Source organism: Rhinichthys klamathensis, unplaced genomic scaffold (assembly GCF_029890125.1).
Source record: "Rhinichthys klamathensis goyatoka isolate OS25496 unplaced genomic scaffold, OSU_Roscu_1.1 h1tg000152l_1, whole genome shotgun sequence".
In the NCBI taxonomy this organism is placed as follows: Eukaryota; Metazoa; Chordata; class Actinopteri; order Cypriniformes; family Leuciscidae; genus Rhinichthys; species Rhinichthys klamathensis.
In genome coordinates, this window is record NW_026606687.1 from 318,495 (window position 1) to 343,836 (window position 25,342).

Genomic DNA, 25,342 nt, shown 5'->3' on the forward strand with positions numbered 1-25,342 from the left:
TGTAAAGTGCTACCAACCCTACTTTATTTTTACCTTGAGAAAATCATCTTTGCTTGTTCATTTTGAAACATTTCAACAAATTGCAGAAGACAGAAATAAGCACCAATTTTATTTAATTAACTTGTTGCCTGCTGATACAGAAAACAGTTTATTTTGATTTTTATTTTATTTTTTTATAAAACCAGTTCATTCTAAATCTTCTTGACCGTTATGCACATAATTTAACCTGATCTCAGGTTAACATGAAACACTGATATTGTCTCGACTTGCACAGCAGATGCGAATTATTTGCCATTGTTTCTTCTATCCATTCCAGGTAGTTCTGCACTATAGTGTAAACCTTTAGAGCCACATCTTTCAGGACCCCATGACACAATGCCCCTCACCTCATAGGGCTGCTCTTTAGTTCCATAGCTCAACATGGGGAAGAACAGAGGACCCCCACTGTCACCTTTACAACTGTCAACACGTTTAACATCGTCTCCAGCACAAAACATGTTATCAGTGACAGGCAGATTCCCTGATTCACACTTATCAAGAGTATATTCCTAAACAATCCCATAACGTAAAGTTTTACTTATTAGGCCCGGTCAAACCCTCCAAAACCTGATGTAGTACCCGTCGTGCCCTCCATTACAAGTTCATGTGTTTTGTTTGGCAGACACACTGGCCTGATGTTTGGACCGAGTGGAACCTGGGCAGACATTTTGATCAGAGCAATGTCATTGTCAAAGTTTGTTGGAAGTTCACCCGGACCAACCCTATGATAATTGGGGTGAATTATGATCTTCTCGGCCTCCATAGTGACTGGGTTTTTGTCCTCATTATTAATTATTCCTCCAAGCCAAGTCATGTTGTCATTTTCATATCCATCCACTACATGAGCAGCTGTTAGAGCCCAGTAATCACTGATCAGTATACTGTCCGCAGGTTGTTGGATGTTCGCCCTCGAGGTCGCGGTCATCAGTTCCTGGTCGATTGGGAGGGATACGGTCCTGAGGAGAGAAGTTGGATCCCCGCCCGGGACGTCCTGGACCGCTCGCTCATTGATGACTTCTATCGCTCTTGTCAGACTCCACCTCTGGCTTATGTAAGAGCTGCCAGGGAATCTGCCCCAGTCTGGCTGGCTTCCCACCAAAGACTCTGCCACCAGAAGAGACCTCTGTATTCATTCCACACACTAAAACATATATATATTAGGGCTGTAACGATACGCGATATAAAATCGATTCGCGATTCTCAGGTTCACGATCCTGTATCACGATGTGAGAAGGCAGAATCGCGATCACACCCCTTCCAACTCCCAGATTTATCCTTCCTGTCCAGAACCAGGGCTCGAATTTCGGCGCGGGATTGCGGGTATTGCGCATAATTCTAATCATTCCCGCAGGTCTCCCATTTATAATGCGGGAAATTCCCGCAATCGTAATCCACACAGATAATAAAATCAAATCATTCTTTTAACAACTATCTTCCAGACGCAATTTCACAAACAGCGTGAGTGTTCAGCGGTGCCGCGCGTCTTCGATCTCTTCTCATAATGTGTTGTGCAAGGCAGACATCGAGCGCTGCGGCGATAATACACACTCGCGTTTTGGAGTCGGGACCATAGACTGTAAGGTCGGGACATGACGGAATATTCACTTGCACAATCGGGCCAGCAGTGCATCGTGACTGAAGTCTTTTTAAGTCTTACCAGTTTAAACAATCAAGCGATTTTAAACTAATCAGTGCTCGCGCGCTCTCTGAGATTATTTTCTATGCGCACATTCATAGAAAATCCGCCTAAAAAACAGCTGGCCAGTAACTATTTTTCGCGGACTATATTGCTTTTCCTATATTGCAAAATTGTCAATTTCGGTCTTTGTGAGTAGGCTATACTCTAAATATAGTCGGTTTTGTCTTTAATAATCATAAAACGCATGCAGTATAATGAACACAGGATCCGTGCACTAGCTCTTAAAGTGACGGCAGCCATATGTGTCTGTCATTAATTTTGTTGTCAAAACAACAAAAGATGGCTTTAAGTTAAAGGAATCAGGATTAATAGCCTATGTATTTAATTTATTCAGGACTAAAATACTACCCAGTGTTATTTTCCATTTGATTACTTTATTCAGTATCTGTATATGAATACTAGTGTTAGACCTATTCAAAAACTTTTCTCTTTAATTGTCTTTATTTGTATCTTTATTCTATTGTATTTATTTGTGCTACTTTTTTCAATTTAATTAAACAATTTAAATCAAGCTTCCTTGTGATGTGTAAATTCTTAACAACAATATTACCCCATTGTAAAAATGCAATGAGCACAAACATTTAGGCAAGATAAATGTAATAATTTTGTTTGGAAAAAATGACCGAAAGTGCATTAAATTAATCCTCAATTGACCGGCAACACGTTTAACATGCAGATGCATATCCTACGGCACCATCCCGAAATCAATTTAGTTGGAGTACAGAACACAACCCAAAAGTAGCAGCCTACACTGCCTAGTATAGTTTAATCATTTGCATAGTTATTATTGTTCTTTGGTGTTTAGATTATACAGGTTTTTCCTAATGTTATTTAATAAAAATACCGGTATTTTTTTTCTTCTCTCAAAATCTATTTTTTTTCACCACAAGCCCCGCCCCCTCAAGCCCCGCCCCCGTGATAGAATCGCGATAGGAATCGAATCGTGGGTTTGGTGTATCGTTACAGCCCTAATATATATATATATATATATATATATTTATCAAAATATGCGTAATGTAAAATAAAGTTAAATAACAATAGTGCAAAATGCACAAGTACAAAATAATATAAATTCTCTTTTTATCTGTCTGTCAAGCCATTATTATTACCAGAATAACAAGGAGGAATAACAGCAATGTTGTTGTCTTCTGTCCATTTCCGGTCATTTGCACACTTGTATCTTACTACACAGGAGAAAGAAAGAAAGAAAGAAAGAAAGAAAGAAAGAAAGAAAGAAAGAAAGAAAGAAAGAAAGAAAGAAAGAAAGAAAGAAAGAAAGAAAGAAAGAAAGAAAGAAAGAAAGAAAGAGAAAGAAAGAGAAAGAAAGAAAGAAAGAAAGAAAGAAAGAAAGGTAATTAACAGCCTTAATAGTCAGGATTTGTCAGTCACAAGAATACAATTGGGTTTTGTACAGTATCCGACCTTTAGGAGTATCCTTAAATCTGTAGTAAGGCTCATTGCAGCGATACTCTATGACAGAGAGATATGCGTTGTGTTCTCCACTGATAAATAAATTCTCCACTGGGGGGGGGGGGGGGGGGGGGGGGGTAAATAAGGTAAATAAAGTAAATAAAGATAAAGATTTTCATGTGGTGTAATGTAAGCTCCACCCCTGGCTCTGTCCGTATATGTCAGAAAAAAGCACGCGGCCATCTTTAGAAAATTGTCTTTGAACTTCCATTTTTGCGGTAGCTCTGTATATTTCAATGGCATCGTTGTTGAAAAGTAATTAGCAGGTGAAGTGGATTTACTTATTGTAGAGTTAACAAAAGTCATAACATGGAAGTCATAACAAATGTTAATGGACGTAATAACAAATGTCAGTAGACCGGGAAGTTTATTAATTGTTGTCTTGTTGTCTTACTATTTTAATTAGCTTTTTTCGGTTTTCATTTGCATTTTAGTTTAATTTGTAGTAATTTTGTTATGTGCTTTTGTCACTTTTATTAGTTTAAATCATATTAGATAGAACAGAAATTAGAAATAATCTATTTAAAATCATGACTGAAAAAAAGTCATAGAAAACCCGCACCGGCAGGAGAGGAGGAGGGAACAATAGTACCAGCATCAAGCGATTCAGAGAGATAATTCTCGAGCGTCTCGCACTCCGGTCCAGATAGCGAGTGAAGTCTCCAGCGAGGAAGAGAAGTTCCCGGAAGAAGGTCGATACTGTTGTCATATGGTCGATGGGAGGGAGAGAAGAAGCCCGGGAACGACTAAAAACCTCTCGCAAATCGTGATATTCCTCTGGCACTCCCGACAAATCACCTGGCTCTTCCTGAAACACAGACACAGAAGACACAGGAGGGACAGCAGACACTAAACATTTAACATGACACGACAATTTCCAGGAGAGCTAGTTCCTTTGAACCAATTAATCTGGGGGTTGTGTTCTACGAGCCAGGGATGGCCCAAAACCACGGGAGTAAATGGTGAATGAAAAATTAAAAAAGAAATAGTCTCTCGATGATTGCCAGAGACGGTGAGACTCACCGGAATGGTAGCACGACGAACATGAGAGAGAACGCAACCATCAAGTGCATATACCGAGGTGGCCTCCTTCAGATCGAGCGCCCAGGTCTCATCAAGGAAACTCCCTTCAGCACCAGAGTCGATCAAGGCTTGACAAGAGACAGCAGCACCCGGCCAGCGGAGGTTGACCGGAAAAGTAGTGCGAGTAAGTGATGGAAGGTCTACGGCAGAAGCGCTCACCAGTAACCCTCTCTCTACTGGTGAGCGTTGGCTTTTAATTGACAGGATGAGACGAAGTGATCTGCCGACCCGCAGTACAAACAGAGACTATTAGTAATTCGTCGCTGGCGTTCCATGGCGGTGATGCGGATTCCTCCCAGCTGCATAGGTTCGGAGTTGGAGCTAACGAAGGGAGAGGAAGCAGAAGCAGGAGTGGAGAAAGGAGTCTTCTCCATGTTTCGTGCTCGGCGGCGTAATTCGGCGTAAAGCGCTTCTCAACGCAGATAGCCAGGTCGATAAGGGGATCTAAGCAAGAGGGAGTTTCACGGGAGAGTACCTCGTCCTTAATGTCAGCATTCAAACCCTCCAGAGAGCGTGCGACTAAAGCGGGTTCGTTCCATTCACAGGAAGTGGCGAGAGTACGAAACTCAATGGAGAAATCTGCGGCGGACCTCTTCCCTTGACGGAGTTTGGAAAGAAGACGCAAAGCTTCAGATCCGTGAGCAGAACGATCAAACACTCGAATCATCTCCTCCTTAAAGTGTGCGTAGTGATCCAGACAGTCGGCTTCAACGTTCCATAAAGCCGTTCCCCATTCACGTGCTCGTCCCGTCAGCAGCGAGACCAGGTAAGCGATTCGGGAGCGATCCTTGGAGTAAGTCGAAGGCTGTAGCAAAAATACAACCTCACATTGGGTTAAGAAACTCGGTGGGCTGACCAGCATAGCAGGGAGGATTGTTGACTCGGGGCTCGTGAATGTCGGAAGTTCTTGGTGGTGGCGGGTCCACACGAAGATAGTGAAGCTGCTTGGATAAATCAGTAACCTGGGCGGCCAGAGTCTCCACGGCGTGACGGGCGGCGGATAACTCCTCTTCATGTCTGCCCAGCATAGCTCCCTGCATCTCAAAAGCAACCTGAAATGGATTCTCCTTCGCTGGGTCCATGGTGGCCAGATTATTCTGTCAGAGGGGACCAATCTCAGCATTCAGTAGCAGGACAGCTGGGCAGAGCACAAGTTATCACAAAATTCACAAATGATTGTAGAATGTAGACGAGTAGGCAATGAAGACCAGATGGGGCAAGACAAGACTCGATAGAGAACGATCACGAACGTGTACAAAGTTAATAATCTGGCAGAGGACAAAGGAGAGAAGGGAACTAGAAGTAGAGAAGCTAATCATCAGAGAGAAAGAGTGGACAGGTGTGGAAACGAAGATACTGATTGCATAGGGAGATGAGGAACAGCTGAGTATGAAAGAAAGCGCGTGTGTGCGTGAGTGTGTGTGTGTGACAGCGGGGAAGAAAGAGAGAGAGGAAGATACCAGGATCATGACACCAACAGCCTGGTAGACCCAAGTGTGACTCATGAGTCGTCCGTCAGAAAAACCAGCTGGAGACGATTACCGGGAGCCAGGATAGGCTTTTCACCTGGGTGAAACCTGTCGGTGGAATTCTGACCGCAGAACTTCCCCAGAACCTTCTCATCAGACACAACCTGAATATAAATGAACCACATGTGCTGAAGTATTAGAAATTATACATCCTGCTAGATAAATGACTAAAGCCAAATGACAGAAGTCACATAAAGACATTTTCAATTCTAATTCATAGTGAAGAGTATGACTTTCTTTGGAGACATTTCCCCGCAACACAGTATAAGGTATGAATTGTGCAACATATCCACATGATACTGAAAATCTAAGTTGAAGCATCACTAACCGAGACCGAATCGTAGTAACAGTTTGGAGAGGGCTCAATGTCCAGGTGATTGAATGTTAGCTGGATCTGGTATCCTTGAGGCACTTCCAGGTCCCACTGTTCTTGGAGATTCTCTGGATACGGCTGAGAGTACTGTGGAGAAGACACTTCTCCAAACATGGCCGACTTGCATTCACACACATTCACACATGCCCACAGCAGGCTGGATCAGTGTTTATGTAAAATACAGAAAAAGATCATAATTGTGTCTTGCTGGAAGAATTCAGTAAATAGACACAGGATGTTCTGAGATGGCTAAGAAATGTTGATGTGCACCAATGATTGTTGTTAAATGAACAACACAATTAAATATACATATGTTGTAATATATGCAAATGTTAAGAGTTAAAGGAGCTGTATGTAAGAAATGTATTTCAATTAATCATAAAATGGCCCTGATGTGTCTCTAGACATTAAGAAATCATGTTCATTTCAAATACTTATATCACTGACAACAGTAGTATGGCTAGGATATTGTCATTTAAAAAGTGAAGTTGCAGCCCTCAACTGATGTTGATGTTGTCATCTTGTGTTTTGGCCTGAAGCCCCACCCTCCACCTATCTACCAATCACGAAGTCAGTAGTGTTTCGGCATCCGGGTTGCCAGCTCTGCTCTAGTTGAAAGCTCCTTGTAGCAGCCTACGTTCCTGCTGGATCCTGCAGCCTATCTGGCAACCTCGAGTCAGGGGGGAGGGGGAGGGGATACACCGCTCTACAGTAATTTGAAAGTGATTGCAGTACCAGTTTTGGCCACAATCTTACATACAGCTCCTTTAAATCTAAAAACAACTTACCAAATTATTAGATGCATTCCATCCATAACAGATATGCAGATGTCAATAACTGTTTCACTACCTTGATTATTCTTGTGATAAAGTGTATGTGGTTAACAATCACATATGAGAGAACAAGAGTCTAAAAGTCATCAAAAAAGGTAAACTTGTTTGATTTGGCTATGGCAGAAAAGAGAGAGAGATGACTACTTTTCCGGTAAACCTTGCTGCGTTTTAAGTCTAAGGGTTAAAGTCTACACAGATCATTTTCATGCATCTTTTCTTTACAGAATATATGTTTCCGTCCATCAGTTACAAAGAAAGTGTTTGTCAATAAAGCAGTTTTGAGGAAATAAATCATAATTTATAAATAATTGGTGTTTAGGCATCGCAGGTGGGCAATGAGTTTAAAAGTCACAATAAAAATCACTTAACAAGCTGGATTATTCGTGGAAAAAACATTTTTTACAAAAGAAACTGAATGTCTTTACATGTGAAAATTATTTTATTAGGAGTATAAAATATGAATCGTTAATGATAATAACAGATCAGATGTATTAGATAAACACTATGATGTGCATTATAATAACAGCATGGTGTAGGTGAATATAATTTTAGTACGCTGATGTTAGTTTTTTTCCATGGTTTCTTTGATCCAATCCAGGTAGTTTTGCACTTTAGTATAGTAGCCCTTGAAGCTTTTATTTCCACATCCAGGAGGACCCCATGATACAATGCCTGCGAGACGATAAGGCTTGTCTGGAGACCCATAGCCCAGAACAGGGGAAAACAAAGGACCTCCACTGTCACCTTGACAACTGTCTATATTATCTCCTCCAGCACAGAACATGTTATGAGTGACAGGTAAACCTCTTGAATCACATTTATCAAGTGAATATATCTCAACAAGTCCATGAAGCAGATATCGACTCATTTTTTCTTCCATTCTACCAAAACCTGAGATTGTGCCCTCCGCCACAAGTTCATCTGTTTTGTTTGGCAGACACACTGGCCTGATGTTTGGACCGAGTGTCACCCTGGAAGACATTTTGATGAGTGCAATGTCATTATCAAATTTGTTTGGTTTTACATTTTTACCAACTTTCTGATAATTTGGGTGAATTATGATCTTCTCTGTCTCCATAATGACTGCGTTTTTGTCCTGACCATCAATTAGTCCTCCTAACCAACTCATAGTGTTGTCTTCATATCCATCTACCACATGAGCAGCTGTTAGAGCCCAGTAATCACTGATCAGAGATGCACCACCTCTGGGAGTTGACCTATGTAAGATCTGCCAGGGAATCTGCCCCAGTGCGGCTGGTTTCCCACCAAAGACTCTGCCACCAAAAGAGACCTCTGAATTCATTCCACACACTAAAAGAAATAGAGAGAAATATGAAATATATGAACAATTAAAAAATTAAACCTAACAAGGCAAATTTGGGGTTATAATCATATTCAGGATGACTGAGTACCTGGTTCACATTTAGGCAAATCTTCTGTTAATTTTTGACCACTCTCAGACACCCAATTACCATCAGCATTACAGGTAAAATTACCTGAGAAAAGGGAAGACAGACAAAGATGTGGAACTAACTACTTTTATCAAGAATTACAACAATGATGTTCACATAAACCATACACATCTCACCAGTTTTATCCAGTTGATAATACTGAGATTTGCACTTGAAACTGATTTGTTTCAGGTAAGTTGTTGGAGGATCTTTTTCTGTAAGCTCCAATAATTCAGGAAGCTCTGGATTGCCACAATCCACGGCTGAGGAGGAAAACAAGAAGAGTTTTTTTTTTTTTAATTACACAAACAATTTTCAGCTTAATGCAAAAAAGCATTTTTGGATGTGTTAAGTAATAGGATATAAACAACCCCAACAGGGCTTCCAATAAGAAGCATGGAGGAACGAGTGAAGGAGACACGCTGAATAAAAAATGCACTTTTACTTTCTGACAGTAGATGGCACTTTAGGAACAACAGAAATGCAGCCGACAATGAACTACAATGAACAGGTTTTTTTTTTTTAAACTAATGTTAACAAAGAATAATAACATCTGTAAAAAATGTAGTTATTGCTCATTGTTAATGTTAGTTAATGCATAAACTAATGCTAACTAAAGAGACCTTATTATGAAAGTGTTACCTATTGTTCTATATAATTCTTATCCACTTTAATCTGTTAAAAAAACATTTGTTGTGTATTGTTTTGTGTATTTTGTTTTATCGTATTTAAATGTTCAGAGTTCTTTTTGTTATAAGAAAAAAAGAAAAAGTTATTAAACCTGTTATAGTATGACAACACCTTTATAACCAATTAATTTCAATATTTTGATAATACTGTATATACTGTAATAAAAGCTTCAGCAATTATCGTGACATGAAAATTTTATACCGTCACATGACTAGAGCTGCCACATATTTTTTGGCCATTGTACTGTTGGTGTGCCCACCACATGAAAGCGGTTTTTAAATGGCTACTTAACAAATTTGTGCTAAGTAGCAGTTTTGTGAGCTCGTAACATCATCACATCACATCATTAACTGTAGTAGCCTATATAGGGAAAATGGTAGTGAAGACAGCCCATTTAATTCTAAGTATCAAAGAGAGGGTGGAAAATTATCCTGTAAAAATATAAGATATCTTCTCATATATATCTTAAAAACACAACTTGTTCAGAAATCAAGAAAGGAGACATTATGAGAAGACATTTTCTCACGTTCACAGGGGATAACAGGACTCCACTTTCCATTCTTCTGGCATGTGGATTCATACTCAACCTCAGCTGAAACATTCTGTGAAACAGAAAGTGACTTGCAATTATTAAAAATGGTTTGACTCATAAATTACCATATAAAGTACATACTGACTGCTATCATCTAACTGCAAAAGCATACTATTCACATTTAAAGTAATTCAATTATATTTATTAATTATTCAATTATACATATTTTTCTAAATAAATAATTTAGGCTATTTATAAATTCCTATTAATTATATAATTAATCTAAATCTAATTCATCTTCATTTTTAACATACATTTCTTAAAATAATTCTCAACAAACCCATAATTTTAATCTGCCTGAAATACTTACTGATTGTAATACATGTCCTTTGTCACACTTCACTTTAACCTTGGAGCCCGTGGGATATTTGGAATCAGAATGTTGTGAAATCAGACTAGATGTTGGCGTCACAGGTCCAACACAATTCATCTCTGAGAGAAAGTAAATAAACAACAACACAACATGTAAATAAATAATTCACAGCACTTTCAATCAACAATCAATATTCGTATTAGTGGTGGGTTTTTCAATAGCAGATTGTTACATTTGGTTCCACCAATCATGAGCAAATCCTATATCCTAAACAGTATATCCCTGATTAGTTTTAAAGATGGGGGGGGGCAACAGCCACACCTTTCACTCTGTAACTGAGGCTAAATCCTCGGTTTGCTCCTTTATGGTCTGTCCAGAAGATAATCTCAACATGTTGAGACCTTGTGAGGAAGATCGGAGGGAGATCCCTTCCGCAAAATGTCTTAACATCCCCTGAGAGAGGTTTTATCTAAGAGGAATGGGTATAGAAAGACAGAAAAGGTCATTTGAGGAGAAATACAAAGAAAAAGAGACAATGTAGTATAAAACATGTTGCATACAGTTAGTGAGTCGATACACTGTCCGTTCTCGTTCATTTCCACATCAAACACGCCCGTGAACGTCAGCTCAAACTGCAGACCTTCCTCTACAGCCAGAGTGTAAGAACACACAGAGTTTTCAGGGTACGGCTCGGGCCGGCCAGGTGACATCAGCACACCTTCTAGAGAGCCTGTGCGATCTTCACTACAGCTAACTAACAGACAGAAAGAAAACAACACGTGTCACTATAGGGATTAAGGCTGTCAACTGAATAAGAAATTAATCAAATTAATTATATGATATGCTGACTAATTAATCAAATGAATCCCAACTAATCCCAAAGCCTATATAAATTATTGTTGAAAAAATGATCACCATTAACACACCAGGCTGTTATGATTGATTGACCAGTAAATTGTTGAATAGAGATAATTGGTTTTAGAAATCAATATAATGTTTTATTTGTATATAATTGAAGCCCATCACAGACTTGAAAAGCACATTTGTTACAATACATTTTGTAATCAATTTTTCAATCTTTCAGAGTTAAAAGTCACGATGAAACTCAACAGGTCTTTTCTTCCGTATTCTTGTGACAAATATCCGAGTGAATTGGCTTATTGAAATGTACGGCATGCAGGGGATTGGTTCTATCTATTAGTTGTTGATTGGATTTTGAGATGAAAACACCTCTTTACCATCTTCACCAACTCCAATTCTAAATTTGGCCTTTAAAGTTTTTCTGTCATGACAAATCTCGAGTGTCTGGCATGGTAATAATGGATATGACAATTTTGATATATTTGGTCTTGGCGGAACATAGCTATGCTATTGATCCAAATAATTAGTCATTCCTTCTGAAGGATTTGGTAATACTTGAGTTATTAGTGGGTTACCATGATCTTCACTCTAGAACTAATTATAAATTATGCATTATTCATGTTAATTGTGTTCTTAGTAGTTCTCTGGGAATTATGAAAAAATAGTAGTTATTGATTAGCTAATAGGGAACTACCACATTCGCCTGAGCACTATTACTTACTAATTCTTTAATCAGAGCTTCTTGTTAATTAATAGTAGTTACTAGAGAACAGTATTCTAAAGTGTTACCGAACTTTGCATTAATCATTCATCAGCTGAAAAAAAAAAAATTCTGAGAGGGATTCCAAAGACATTCCTCTGTTTTGTTACAGCAGTGGTGTGCACTTCCCTATTTTCTTAGACAATTACAACAATTATTAAAACTATATACAGTACTTATATTGTATGGCGTAAACAGCCCTTATTCTTATTGATATGCTGATGATTGTTTAGCACATTTTATTATTTTTCTTAGTGGAAGCTTTAAGATAATATCTAAAATAATAACTAGGAAAACATATACACTTTTTAAATTAAAATCAATATTTCATGTCCATGTATTTATTTATGCTAAATAGCAGAGTAATCTACAGGATAATAAAAATAATTTATTTTGCAATAATGACTGGCTGACTGACATTAATCCTTACATAATCAATTGTAAATAAAAATGTTAAATTGACAGCCCGAGTAAAAATGTCTTAAAATCTCATTCGACCACAACCATTCATTACCTTGGCAGGTGTGCTTATCGGGGTCAAGGATGTAACCTGGTCTGCAGAAACAGCGATAACCTCCAATGTAGTTATTGCAGAGTTGGGTGCACTCATTATCAGGGTCCTCACACTCATCAACATCTAAAAGTCAGCAGGATTTGATGTTAAAGGCAAGCATTGGCTAAGATAACATTGTCAATGACTCACAATCTCATATCCTTTCTGCCCTGCAGGCAGTGTATTACTCATCATCTGTTACTCACCCTGAATGGCGTAAAAGCCTCGAAATCCAGTGTGTCTCTCAGGGTTTGAGTAGTCTGCGAGAAAGGAAACAGAGAGACAACCTCCAGAGAAGGAGTTGATCGAAGGGTTGATAGACGACTGCAGCTCCTTCATGGACTTGCGTCCACACAGATTAAAAAGCAGCGTATCATCTGCAAATATCTGGACAAAAATTGTTGTCACTTACAAAGTATAACAAAATATATTTACAAAATATTTACAAAATATAATATATAACCTTTTAATTTCCACACACTCCCTTTAACATAAAACACTTCTAAGTGTGCACAGATACACAGAAAAACCTCTTTCAAACACACCTTCAAGGAATCGTCCTCACACTTAAAGCTTTCTTCCAGGTCCAAATGTACGAGAGTGAGTGTGATTTTGTGTCCGGTTGGAGCACACTCTTTCCAAGTCAGGTTGGAATCGGGGTCATACCCTCGTGGGTGTCCAGGAGACTGCACCCATCCAGTCAACGGCACTGACCCACAAACGGGAAGGAGCAGGACAATAACACTGGACAGGGTGGGGGAAAGTCAGAGATAAACAAATTCATAATGGAGAAAGTAGAGTATAAATTAATAAAGCAGAAAAAACAAGGATGGACAAGAACAAACCCTGAGGAGATAGATAGATAGATAGATAGATAGATAGATAGATAGATAGATAGATAGATAGATAGATAGATAGATAGATAGATAGATAGATAGATAGATAGATAGATAGATAGATAGATAGATAGATAGATAGATAGATAGATAGATAGATAGATAGATAGATAGATAGATAGATAGATAGATAGATAGATAGATCACAGATAATGATCAGATACAGATGACATCATTGAATAGATAGATATATAGTCCATGCAATATTTGGTTAGCTGAAAAATTACTACAAGAGAAATACATACCAGAAAACAATCATGATGAGAAGTGTTAAAATATAACTCGCTCTCTCTTGTTTCGGCACTTTCACTTTCATGCTCTGTTTGCATCATCATGTCCCAGCCCCCTTTTCCCCTAAAAACAGTCAACATACTTGAGTGTATGAGTGTTTCTCAACATCTGTCAGTGGGCGTTCACCCTGAACTGACGTAAAGTGTAGCGGAGATGTTCTGGCTTTAAATGTTTAAATTTATTTAAATGTTTTATGTGTATTTTTAGTGTTAATGGAGTTCACAAAAATGAATTAACTATTTTCAATGTAAAAGTCAACGTCTTTACTAATATAAACAATATTTCAATTAACTTACAACTTGTGCGCAGTTACACAACAGATATGTGCAGCCAGAAATACATGGGCTACAGTCCAATGCTGAAATCCATGCTTGCTGTCCGACCTGAGTGCAAGTACACCCTCTGGTGTCAGAAATGAGGAACAGAGGAAAGTGAGGGTGAAGACAGAACAGCTGGAACAGATAAATGGGAAATGGAGAGAAAGAGAGGGAGAGAGAGAGAGAGAGGGGATGGCAGGTACAGAGGGGAAAGACAGAGATGGGGGCACAGAGGAAGAAGACGTTATCTGCACTCCATTGTTTGTATTTTTTTCCAACAACCATTTACCGTAACAAACACACAAAAAAGGTCAAATGGTGTCATTAAACATGTGAATTGAATTCTGATATGTCGTTTAACAGAGGTCTGCTACTGTACTATGTGAAATGTTTGATAGTGAAGTAACAATTTAGTTAATTTTGATTAGGTTGTGTAGATGTGCTAATGGGTTACACTTGACCTTTATTCAATGCAACAGAACATTTAACAATTACCTTACATGACCAATGCTAACATACTCCACAAATTATACTAAATTATTAATCCGTCTCATAGCTTGAATGAGCTAAGCAAGCTTTATATGATACACATCAAAGGAAGTAAAACAGAAAGTGTAACTATAGCTTTATTTAACAAAACCAAGGAAGTAAAATAGTTCACTATTACAGAGAGAAGTCTCTAGTGCAAGCCATGAATCTCACTTCTGTTGTTGTTGTTTTAGAGATGTTCGAGTTTGGCTTCTTCTTTATAAAATAAAATAAATACAAAAAACAGGGGAGCACATATAGTGTGCTAGGAAAAGCACTGAGTCTGATGAAAAGTTTGTATAAATAAATTATAGAAAATTTGTTAAAAAAAAGTAATACAATTTTGGAACCCTTTCATTTTTCATTTAATTCATCTACTTTCAAAAGGTGGGTTAAAAATCATGAGATAAATCACAATTTTTGTATTCTTTTGACAGCCATAGTTTTATGTTTCTTTTCAGGTGTTTACATCTAACAGTATTCTAATGGTGGGTAGAAAATTATACAATTTTGAAGTTGGCATGAAAGGGAAGTTGCAATAGACTTTTCTTCCCTATTGTCATATATCTAAGTTAAACAGCTTCTCGAATTTCTTTAAATATTTATTTATAATAAATACTGCAATATTAAAAAAAGAATTGAAAACAAGAATTGTCCATTTTGATTTCATTGTGACATTATTTGAAAGTAAATATTGTCTATATGCTATTTTACACATTCATATTTTTTCCACATAAATTGGACTATGTACATTAAAACATTTAGCTATAAAAATCTATTGTTTTCGGAAGGGGTTGATTATATTTTGATCTATGCTATATACCTCAGGTACAGTAACACCATGTTACCATTTAAATAAAGTGTATCTTTATGACACCAACAGTTCTTGTGTATGTATGCTATAAATATTTGATTATAGATGAGTTTATTCACATAACATGGGTCATTAAAACTTAAACACTAACCTAAACCTATATAACACTAACCTAAACCTATATTAGTGTATGTGTGTTCCAAAGACAGCACATTTTGTCTTAACACTTGAACGAGTTGCTTTCAACCAAGTATCATCTTTCCTGTCTCTGAACAACCAGCTGGATGTCAACCAATCTGGCTTCAAGAAAGGGCATTCAACCGAGACCGCATTACTATCGGTCACAGAAGCCCTGCGGATCGCAAAAGCTGCTTCCAAATCATCAGTTCTCATTCTCCTGGACCTGTCTGCTGCCTTCGACACTGTGAATCATCAGATCCTTCTGTCCACTCTCTCATCACTGGGCATCACTGGAACTGCCCTCCACTGGACCTATCTCACAGGTAGGTCCTTCAGGGTCGCATGGAGAGGTGAGGTATCCAAAGCACATGAACTGACCACAGGGGTTCCCCAGGGTTCAGTGCTTGGACCCCTCCTCTTCTCCATTTACACCACATCACTGGGACCCATCATACAGACACATGGTTTCTCTTACCATTGCTATGCTGATGACACTCAGCTCTACCTCTCATTTCAACCAGATGATCCCACAGTAGCTGCTCGAATCTCAAGCTGTCTGGCTGACATCTCGGCATGGATGAAGGAACATCACCTGCAGCTCAACCTGGCAAAAACTGAGCTTCTCGTCCTCCCTGCTAATCTGTCTCCACAGCACGACTTCCCTATCCAGCTAGATTCTTCCTCAATCACCCCATCAAAGTCGGTCAGAAATCTTGGTGTAATCTTTGATGACCAGCTGACCTTCACAGACCACATTACAAAGACAGCTCGATCATGCAGGTTTGCAATGCACAACATCAGGAAGATCAGACCTTTCCTAACTGAGCATGCAACACAACTTCTTGTCCAGGCCCTGGTTATCTCTAGTCTTGATTACTGCAATGCTCTTCTGGCTGGACTTCCAGCAACTAAACCTCTACAAATGATCCAGAATGCTGCCCAAAAGGGCCCACGTCACTCCTCTGTTCATCTCTCTGCACTGGCTACCACTTGCTGCTCGCATCAAGTTCAAGGCATTGACACTTGCTTACAGATTGACCACAGGCTCAGCTCCATCCTACTTTCACTCGCTCCTACGAGTCTACATCCCTAGTACGATCAATCAATGAGCGACGGCTCATGGTACCTTCACAAAGAGCCACAAAATCACTCTCCAGAACATTCTCATTCACGGTTCCATGCTGATGGAACGATCTGCCCACCCTCATTCGCCTGACAGCATTCAAAAGACAACTGAAAACTCATCTCTTCCGTGAGCACTTAACTTAAAAAATAAATAAATAAATAAATAAATAAAACCCTTTAAATCCTCACTTGTCTGGTTTATGCTACTCTGAGCAATGTTTGAACTTTGTATTTTGAGCACTTCTTGGGTTGTTATTGTCTCTTCATGATGACTCGTTTGGTTAGTCCTCAGATGTAAGTCGCTTTGGATAAAAGCGTCTGCTAAATGACTAAATGTAAATGTAACTGTATGTTGGAGATTAGATCAATCATGAGAAAATAGCTTTTTCCATTAACTACTAGAGTAAAATATTAGATATTAGTATTTAGATGGTCATCTGTGCACTGCATAACAGCACTCACATTAGAGAGTACAGTAATGATATGAAACTACACTGCTAACAGTTCTGACCAAATGAGGAAAAGAGTAAGAACACACACACACACAGTATCTTCCACTAAAGTGTCTGTGGGTTTTCGTCAGACCTAATTTTTTCTGACATTTAGATCACACAAGTGTGTGAATCAGAGCAGATAACAGATGAACAGATACATTCACATCTATTTTGCAAATAAAAAAAATTCCACCCTTTGTCCCTTCAATTTTTTCCCCTATCCAGTTGGTGTAAATCCTAGTTAAGTAGAAACTTATCTCAAACTTTTGACAACTTAATCATGCCTGATATTATTTAAAGCACTCATGATGTTTTAGTTTGCATGTCCTTATTAATGTTGACTGCTTTACTCAATACTATTTCTGATAAATTTAAATCACACAATAAATGAGGTCTTGTTGCAGTGTTGACATTATCTCTCTGTCTCAGGGTTTAATGCTGTGTGAACAGGAAGGAAGGCGAGAGAATGCAAGCACAAGTGCAGAGGGTGGATAAAGGTAGTGGGGCTTTCCAGTGCATTGGGCAGAAAAGAAAGAGTAACAGAGGGGGTTAAGTGTGTGTGACGTAAAAAAAAAAGAGCCACAAAGGAAATTGAGAAAAAATGATTCCCCTGCCTGCAGCCGATGAACGGAGACACCGCACAAAAAGATAGAGCAACTGCGTGCGACAGACAGACAGAAGAGAAAAGAAGAAAACTGACACAATAGCGCGGGTCAGCATGACCGAATAATCATCAATTCCTTGGTAACGTAAAAAGAAGAATCAAGATTTTCAGAATCACTTCAAGTTTTCATTGTTTAGAGGACAGACTTCATATGACTGCACACAACTATTCACATTGAAAGGACCAAACCGAGACAACAGTGAAAGTAGCCGAGATGGGAGAAGTGAAATGTCCGAAAGGTGAGATTTTCATATCCTTACTGTACAAACTACTTTGATTTAAAAAGAGCTGAGTTTTTGTCAAATTCTATTAAAATCGTTTTTGATACATATAATGTACTGGGAATGCTGTTTTTTAATAATATTGACATCTATAACAGTGTGTTTTAAACATTGTATCATTTATAGTTGGTAAAAAAATAAGTTTTTTTTTACTTTAAGCAACATCATGAAAGCAGTTCACCAAACAATATGTGAAAAAGAGCGATCATGATCTTTCTTAACTGCGATGTTTTACAGCGACAAGATCATTAAAGTACATTTATATTCATTTCGTTTTGAGTTCTATGCTAATTTAGTGGCATAACTTCCCATACAATTGACTGTAAGGCACGGGGTATTATTTTTACTCATCATATTTTCATCAAGGTGAAATCAGCCCACTAGAGTGTTATGCAGGACATCCTGTACTGTAACCCTGCTAACAAGAGAGCTTTTGATGGTTCCCGGAATTTATGCATTAACATAAGATCTGATAAGAATGTACAAATGTGTAGGCTGCCTTGAAATGCAGTGTAAGTCGCTTTGGATAAAAGCATCTGCCAAATGCATAAATGTAAATGTAAACATAACGCAGGATATTCTGTATTAATTTGAAATAATATTAGATGGAATAAAAAGTATGTATGCACCACATTATATAACAAAACAGCATTTAATTTAATGAAAGATAGCTCAAGGAAAGTTCTCAAGCAAACCATTTCACAATAATAAGCTTATTTTTTCAATTATAAAACTATATATAATTCCAGAGGTGTAAAGTACAGGGGTCAGAAAGTAAAAGTCCTGCCATATGTTTATCCCACCCATGAACTCAGCAAGCTGATCTCCTGGCTGAAAAACTGTGCTAATTAGAAAATCCAGGGGATTGGAACAAAATACTGAGGTGGACTTTTATTTTCTGAACCTGGACGTTGCACCTCTGTATAATTCAAAACAAAGCAAAAACATTTCTGGTTCTCAAAACATAGTGCATGATGTTCTTAATTAATGTGATAACCTCTGAACTTGAGGAGAACAGAACAGACTTCATTTGGACTTCAACATTTTTTATAATTGCAAAAGCTTCATTTGATTGCATATTCTGCTTAGTTTTCTTTTATCTACTGCAATGAAATCTATACCATGTAAAATGATAAAGTAATATTCTGTCATCACTTACCCTGTTTTAAACATTGTATCATTTATAGTTGGTAAAAAAATAACCATTTTATAATAACCCAAACAAGTATATGACATTCTTCGTTCTACAGAAAACAGAAGACGATATTTTGAAGAATGTTTCATTGTGTTTTTAGTCAACGAAAGTCGAAGGGGTCCAATATTATTGTTTTGGACCCCATTGACTTCCATTATATGGGTAAACAAACATAGAGACATTTTCCAGATACATTTTAGAGTCACTGATATGGTGGTGGGTTGATTATTATTCAGGACATATCCAAGCAACTTCAACAAATCACTGCATTATTGGCTTTTAAATACGTAGTTTATAAATTATAGACTTCTCTTGTGATTGTGGAGTATTGTGCAAAAACTGAGCGCTCTTTCTTTTTCAGGGAAATATTTGGATGCCAAATGTAATGCCACATCAAATCCAGTGTGTAAAACCTGCCCACGTCATACATTTACTGATGAGGAAAATAACATGAAGGAGTGTCGGGCCTGCAGGGAGTGCACCAGCAGTAATTTCACATTCATTTACTCTTGTTTTTCGTACAATTAATGTTACATGTCTTTTTCAGGGAGTAATGTTTTTTTGTATGTGTGTGACAGACAGTAACTTGGTGATGGTAAAGGAGTGTGAGGCAGACAAAAACACGGAGTGCAAGTGTAAGCTTGGATACTACTGTACACAGACAAGCGATTTCCACTGCGATCACTGCAGTCCTGTCTCCACGTGTCCTCCGGGAAAAGGGGTCGCCAGTCAGTGTATGTATCTACCTTTGCTTATGTGATGCAGGGCTATTCAGAAATTTTGATGCGACAGACCTCCGAATATAACAAAATAAATAGATTTCTTTATATTATTCAAATATAAAGACATCTATTTTTTTGCGAAAAACTAAACTATTATAAATATGTGTAAAAATATTTTCTGGAAAATATTTTCTATATTGAGTTGACACTATGTTTTGTATCAGTCAATGAATTAAAATAATATGTTACAAGACACACACATGAACAGACACATTATGAACGAACACACACACACACACACACATATATATATATATATATATATATATATATATGATGTCAATTTGTAGACCAATCCAAATGGCAAATTTGCCAGGGGTCCCTCTGGAATTTCCAATGGATTTTTACAATTGTGAAATATAATCTGTGTTTGACATTACTAAACTCTCATGTTAATTACATTATGCACTGTCATGCCACAAATGTGAAATCACTCACTGTGCGCTTTTAAAAATCTGACAGTTGCTACAATAGGGAATACAATTGTCCATCCATTTAATCAAGTAGCCTACCTTAACTGATCCTTATAGTAGCTGTAGCACTTATTTAGTGGCTTGTTAGCCATGCACTTGCTTAAATCCATCCATCCATATATCCTTCGATGTGTCTTCCTAAGTTAATGTCCTCTTCAGTGTGATGACTCTGAAAACTGGTTCAAAGACTCTGAGAACTAAGGGAAACTAAACCTGAATTAAACCAATCATGAACTGTGTGAAAATAACACTCCGCTTTGCCACAATATCCACAATGACTCATATATTGACAGGTTAAAAAATGAATCAGTTGGGTTTGCATTAAAGCATGTGTTTTGTGGCTATACCTGTCGGAAGATCTGCAATGGTTTGAACAGCTTCCATAGAGTGTTCGGACTGGAACATGTGGCAGGGGGGCTGTTGAATAACTGAAGTTGTGTTGCAGACACGTTCCAGAGAGACACTGTGTGCAGACCCTGTCCTGTGGGAACCTACAGTGATGTGGACGACTACATTTCCAGCTGCAAAAATCATACAAGGTGAGAGTCAGTTATAAGGTGCAGTTTATAAACATTTGCAAACTAATTTTTCATCACATGATTTAATAGAGAGACTCAAATTTAGACATTTAGAGCAGACTGAGAGAGAAACACATTACTTATAAATTCAAAAAATCCCCGACACACAGTGTATGACTACAGTATGAATGACTATCATATTTTTAAACTGAAATGATCTCTTGTGAAACTGTTGCTGGAATCAGAAGCTTCTGACTCACATTAATGATTATTCCCAAGTTATACAACCAAAGATGTCTTGTCTTCTGCTTTTTTTTTAGTAACATGTTACAATAAGGTCTCATTTGTTAACACTATGTAATGCATTAACTAACATAACCTAGTTCACGGTGCATTAACTAATGTTAACATAGCCTACGATACAACTTTAGATCTTTAAGTCGTACTAGTAAATGTTGAGATCAACATAAGTTAAGATTAATAAATGCTGTAGAAGTATTGTTCATTGTTAGTTCATGTAAAGTTGACTAAGTTAATTTCACCCAATTAAGGTGATTACCTGTTTCTATGTAAAGTTGACTTTACTCTACATTGGTATTGTGCCTGATGAAGACCTGATGGTCGAAACGTTGTGCTATTAATAAATTCATTTGGAGCAGCTATTTTCAGTGTGCGGACTTCACGCTTATTTTTTTCGTTTAAGTTCACTAAGTTGCCAGTTTTTCTCTACATGTAGCCTATATTTTAATTTTTCACCTATAATACTCTTTTCTATTCCACCTCCATCTGATATAAAAAAGTCAGTGGGGGAATACATAGCTTTTACTGTACGTAATTAACCATTACTGGTTTTTACGTAAACGTGTCTTGTGTAATTCTCCTACACAAAATAAAACCGCTTCCATTCAAAACAAAAAGTATAGACGTACAATGTGTAGGAGGGTGAGTGGGTATCGCTTCCTTTCTCAACCTCTCTTTGGCATATTAATACACACAAATATTTCTTTCCCTTTTTTCTACACGTACAAAATGTAGGCCTGCCCACAATTCAAAAATATATCATTACACTCATACATAGTAAATATTTTCCTGAGCCTAGCTCAGTCGCTAGGCTATATAAACTTTAGAAGTATAAACTTTTATAAAGTTTCCAATTACTTCCTCTGTCATTTTACAGTTGTGATGATTTAGGTCGAAAAATAGAGGTTCCTGGGACCAGTAAATCAGATGTTGTGTGTGGACCTATTCAAACATGTACTACATGTAAGTCTCTATAGGCTACCTTTGTTGGAAATGTCACCATGTTCAATGTATTTTTTCATAATCAATCTAATTAATTTATTTAGTTGACATGTCTGTGCCACCTAGGTCACTTTTTATTCTTTATTTCAGCTTGTTCTTGGGTGTTACCTGCTAGCCTGTGGGCAGGGATCATTGTTACTGCCTTAATTGTATTTCTGGTCCTGTTTATAATGTATTGGAGAAACAAACATCAGTCAAAAAGATCAGGTAAGTGTAACATAGCCTTTTAGCTCTCTTATCGTGAAGCCGAAGATATGTTAATTTGTGAATATAGGATCAAGTTAAAGGTGCAATAGGTGATTCTCTACAAAAAAAATTTTGTTATGCTGGTTGAAAAGTCTCCTCATATCCTGGTAGCAATTACTATGTTAAGTGGTCAAAAAAATATTTAAAAATAGATTTTCTGTGGAAGTAGTAGGACCATAAAATGTTCATTCAATCATTACATTCGGTCCGAATGAAATGATACCATCACATATTGCAACTTTAATGTTCACGATTTACAATCAATTCTGACAGCACATTTAGACAGCGAGAGAGCGCGAGAAAGTGCAAGAAAGAGAGGTGAAGTTATGCGGAATGCCCTTGCTTTCTAATTAGCAGATGTGCATGTGCTGCATCATAAGAATAAAGCCAGGAATCATCAGCATGAAAGTGTGAAAGAACAAATCTAAGGACAATATACAGATCTGATATGAAGTCAGCTTGACTTTTTTGACCACTCAGCTGAAATGCTGTAGTAGATATAAGACTGTAGCGTGTTCAGAGACAAGCATTTCTACTGAGTGGTCAAAAAAGCCTTGACTTCATATCAGATCTGTAGGTTGTATATCTAGGCTGAATTGTCCTTAGGCAAGCAGAGTTTCGCATTGACATACATAAAGGGTAATTTACGTAGCAGTAACAGCAGATTTGATTGATAGGAAAAGCCGAACCCTGTCTCTAATGCTAGATGCATACCTACAAATGCTATGCATAATGCTTTGCCTGCAGTCATTGAGGGATGGATAAACTTGCTCTGAAATCCTTTACTAATATCTAAGTACATTTGCTACAGTCACTGATTTTCAGCATCAGGGTGAATGTACACAGTCAAAACATTCATGCTGTGTGCTGTCAAACGCTTTCAGCTTAGTGCACAAGATGCCTATGATTAAACTGATGCTGGTAAACCACATCCTATCAGTTCACATGCTCACAGACTTGTATGTGGTGCAAACTGCACAACAATCTCTCTTAAAAATACCAGACACAAACTACAGAATACTGTAAATGAAACTGCAAATCTAACAACAATCAACAATACATGTTAAATGTGAAGGAAATGTAATTGTATATATTTTATATGTTGTGCATGTGCGTTTTCAGAGATTTCTTTAAACCCCATCTTGCCAGTGCTTCCTCCAGACATCCTGAAATACCCTGCAGACTTTGACATGGAGAAATGTGCAGAATGTGACAAACATAAAGGTAAAACTCTTCGTTTTCCTCGAGTTTCCCTCTGATAATCACACACATATGCAAAAAAAGGCATTGTTCCTCCTTGCACATGGACAAAATATATTCCATTATTTGTTCATACACACCTCTCTGTAAAATATGTATTTACATCAGGGGTCTTATGGACAGGAACAGGAAGATCTATTGTTCTATCTCAAACTATTTTTTGTAGAAATGTTTTACAATATGTATTTTATTGTAGGAACCGCTTAAAATGCAATGCAAACAGTTATGCATACATTATTATGTAAGAGGGTGTGGGGGATAAAGTCCTGAAAAGGTTAAAGACGGTATACATATTAACTCACAGTTCTCAAGTGTCATCTTTAGTCATTGACATTATGACATCCGAGCTGTAAAGCAGACAACAAATATTTAGAAAAGCAGCTTATTCTACTAGTGAATAATATAAATGAATTTAAACACTAATGAGAGGACAGAATGCTTTTTGAATATATTTCTAAAGCTGTTACCTGGAAATCTCACACAGCATTCTAGAATCTTACCAAACATTCCTACAGTATACAGTCAGGAGAGTTTCGAAATGAGCAATACCAAATTTGTGATGACTTCAGAGATGGCTTTGCGTCACTGCATAAAACGATTTGCAATTTCCTTTGAACTCGTCTGATCTTATCAACTCACAGACAGGAGGATATAAAACCACATAGACATCGTCTTTCACTGCATGTCAAATAATCTAGTAGGGTTTTGCTGTTTTGGCCTCCCACGACTCCTACACTTTCCTCCTTCATTAATTTGGTGCGGGCGATAAAGTTTTTAATGTCTCTGCTAAACATGGGGTCTGAATCGCATCCTGTTCTAAAACCATGGTCATATTGTGACGACAGGTACAGAGTTTCCGGTTTGTACAGTAAGCAGATTTTTTGGTCTGATATCATAAGGCGAATTTATGAGAAACTGATTACACCTGCTCTGGACATTTTGCACATATTAGTGACATTAATTGGACATTTATTGTTAGTCACATGATCCTTCAGAAATAATCGTCATTTAATGCTGTTGAAACAGCTAAGACAGACTACTCTGGTTAAAGAATATCTAAATATATATGTATAAGAATATCTGAATAAGCATGTAAGGGAGTTTAAAATACTTACAAGTTCAAAGAAAACAAAAATGATTAGATATTGAGATGAGCCAATCACTGATCAAGTTTTCTTTTTTTTTCTTCCTCAGCTGAAAATTACACAGACGTGGACAGTAGCATACAGTGTAAAGGAGTTATGCCAATGATGATGTCAGAAAAATACAGCCAATCAACTGCCGCAAATGGATATACAGAAAGCACGCAACACTTCCTTTATCAGTCGCAGCCACAGGAGTCTGAATGGAACGATGAACTTTGACACATTAAGTGTGTATGTCAAGTTAAATTTGTAATTATGATTAACACAAAATAGTTAGGGGAAATACACGTTTGACAAGTTGATGTATTGGTTTGTATGTTTTTCGATACCTAAAGGCAGAATATAAGATGAAAAAGTTCGTTATTTTCAGTACTCACTTAAAACTGCTCCTCCCCCCAAACGAATCGCTTGAAGTCATAAGAGGGAGACGTCTCCCCAGGTCGCTGAGAAAGTGAGTTTGTGAGCTGTGTTGACAATTGTACGAGTGATAGAGCGAGGGAATTAGTGATTAGGACATTTATTTATTTAGTTAGTTATTTAAGTTAGGTAGTTAGTTAGGTATACGCAGGCGTATTTTCTCGATAG

At 37.6% G+C, this 25,342-nt stretch overlaps 2 protein-coding genes, 1 long non-coding RNA gene and 1 pseudogene across 5 annotated transcripts; 1 reads left to right on the forward strand and 3 right to left on the reverse strand.

Annotated features, from left to right (window-relative positions):
• Positions 1–232: 232 nt before the first annotated feature.
• On the reverse strand, positions 233–7,034 carry LOC130090896 (uncharacterized; annotated as a pseudogene).
• LOC130090840 (uncharacterized) lies at positions 1,096–3,242 on the reverse strand. The gene is made up of 3 exons (XR_008807736.1): positions 3,161–3,242; positions 2,848–2,922; positions 1,096–1,180 (listed from the first exon to the last, which is right to left on the reverse strand). It is a non-coding gene; the product is annotated as an uncharacterized LOC130090840 (long non-coding RNA).
• Positions 7,035–7,562: 528 nt separating the features above from the next.
• LOC130090827 (complement C1s subcomponent-like) lies at positions 7,563–13,532 on the reverse strand. Of its 2 annotated transcripts, none has more exons than XM_056258437.1 (11): positions 13,388–13,532; positions 12,792–12,990; positions 12,453–12,633; positions 12,208–12,330; positions 10,633–10,826; positions 10,394–10,541; positions 10,070–10,191; positions 9,694–9,769; positions 8,615–8,740; positions 8,439–8,522; positions 7,563–8,337 (listed from the first exon to the last, which is right to left on the reverse strand). In XM_056258437.1, exons 1-11 carry the CDS (start codon positions 13,456–13,458, stop codon positions 7,589–7,591), a joined length of 2,073 nt encoding a protein of 690 aa, XP_056114412.1. In that variant the 5' UTR covers positions 13,459–13,532; the 3' UTR covers positions 7,563–7,588. The 2 variants fall into 2 exon arrangements, with proteins under 2 accessions (XP_056114412.1, XP_056114411.1); XM_056258436.1 differs by having other exon boundaries at positions 9,694–9,787.
• A 3,929-nt stretch (positions 13,533–17,461) lies between these two features.
• On the forward strand, positions 17,462–24,978 carry LOC130090831 (tumor necrosis factor receptor superfamily member 5). 2 transcript variants are annotated; one of them, XM_056258442.1, is made up of 8 exons: positions 17,462–17,794; positions 19,393–19,518; positions 19,610–19,765; positions 20,732–20,825; positions 21,982–22,067; positions 22,197–22,313; positions 23,475–23,576; positions 24,807–24,978. In XM_056258442.1, exons 1-8 carry the CDS (start codon positions 17,770–17,772, stop codon positions 24,974–24,976), a joined length of 876 nt encoding a protein of 291 aa, XP_056114417.1. In that variant the 5' UTR covers positions 17,462–17,769; the 3' UTR covers positions 24,977–24,978. The 2 variants fall into 2 exon arrangements, with proteins under 2 accessions (XP_056114417.1, XP_056114418.1); XM_056258443.1 differs by having other exon boundaries at positions 21,982–22,058.
• The last annotated feature ends 364 nt before the right edge of the window (positions 24,979–25,342 follow it).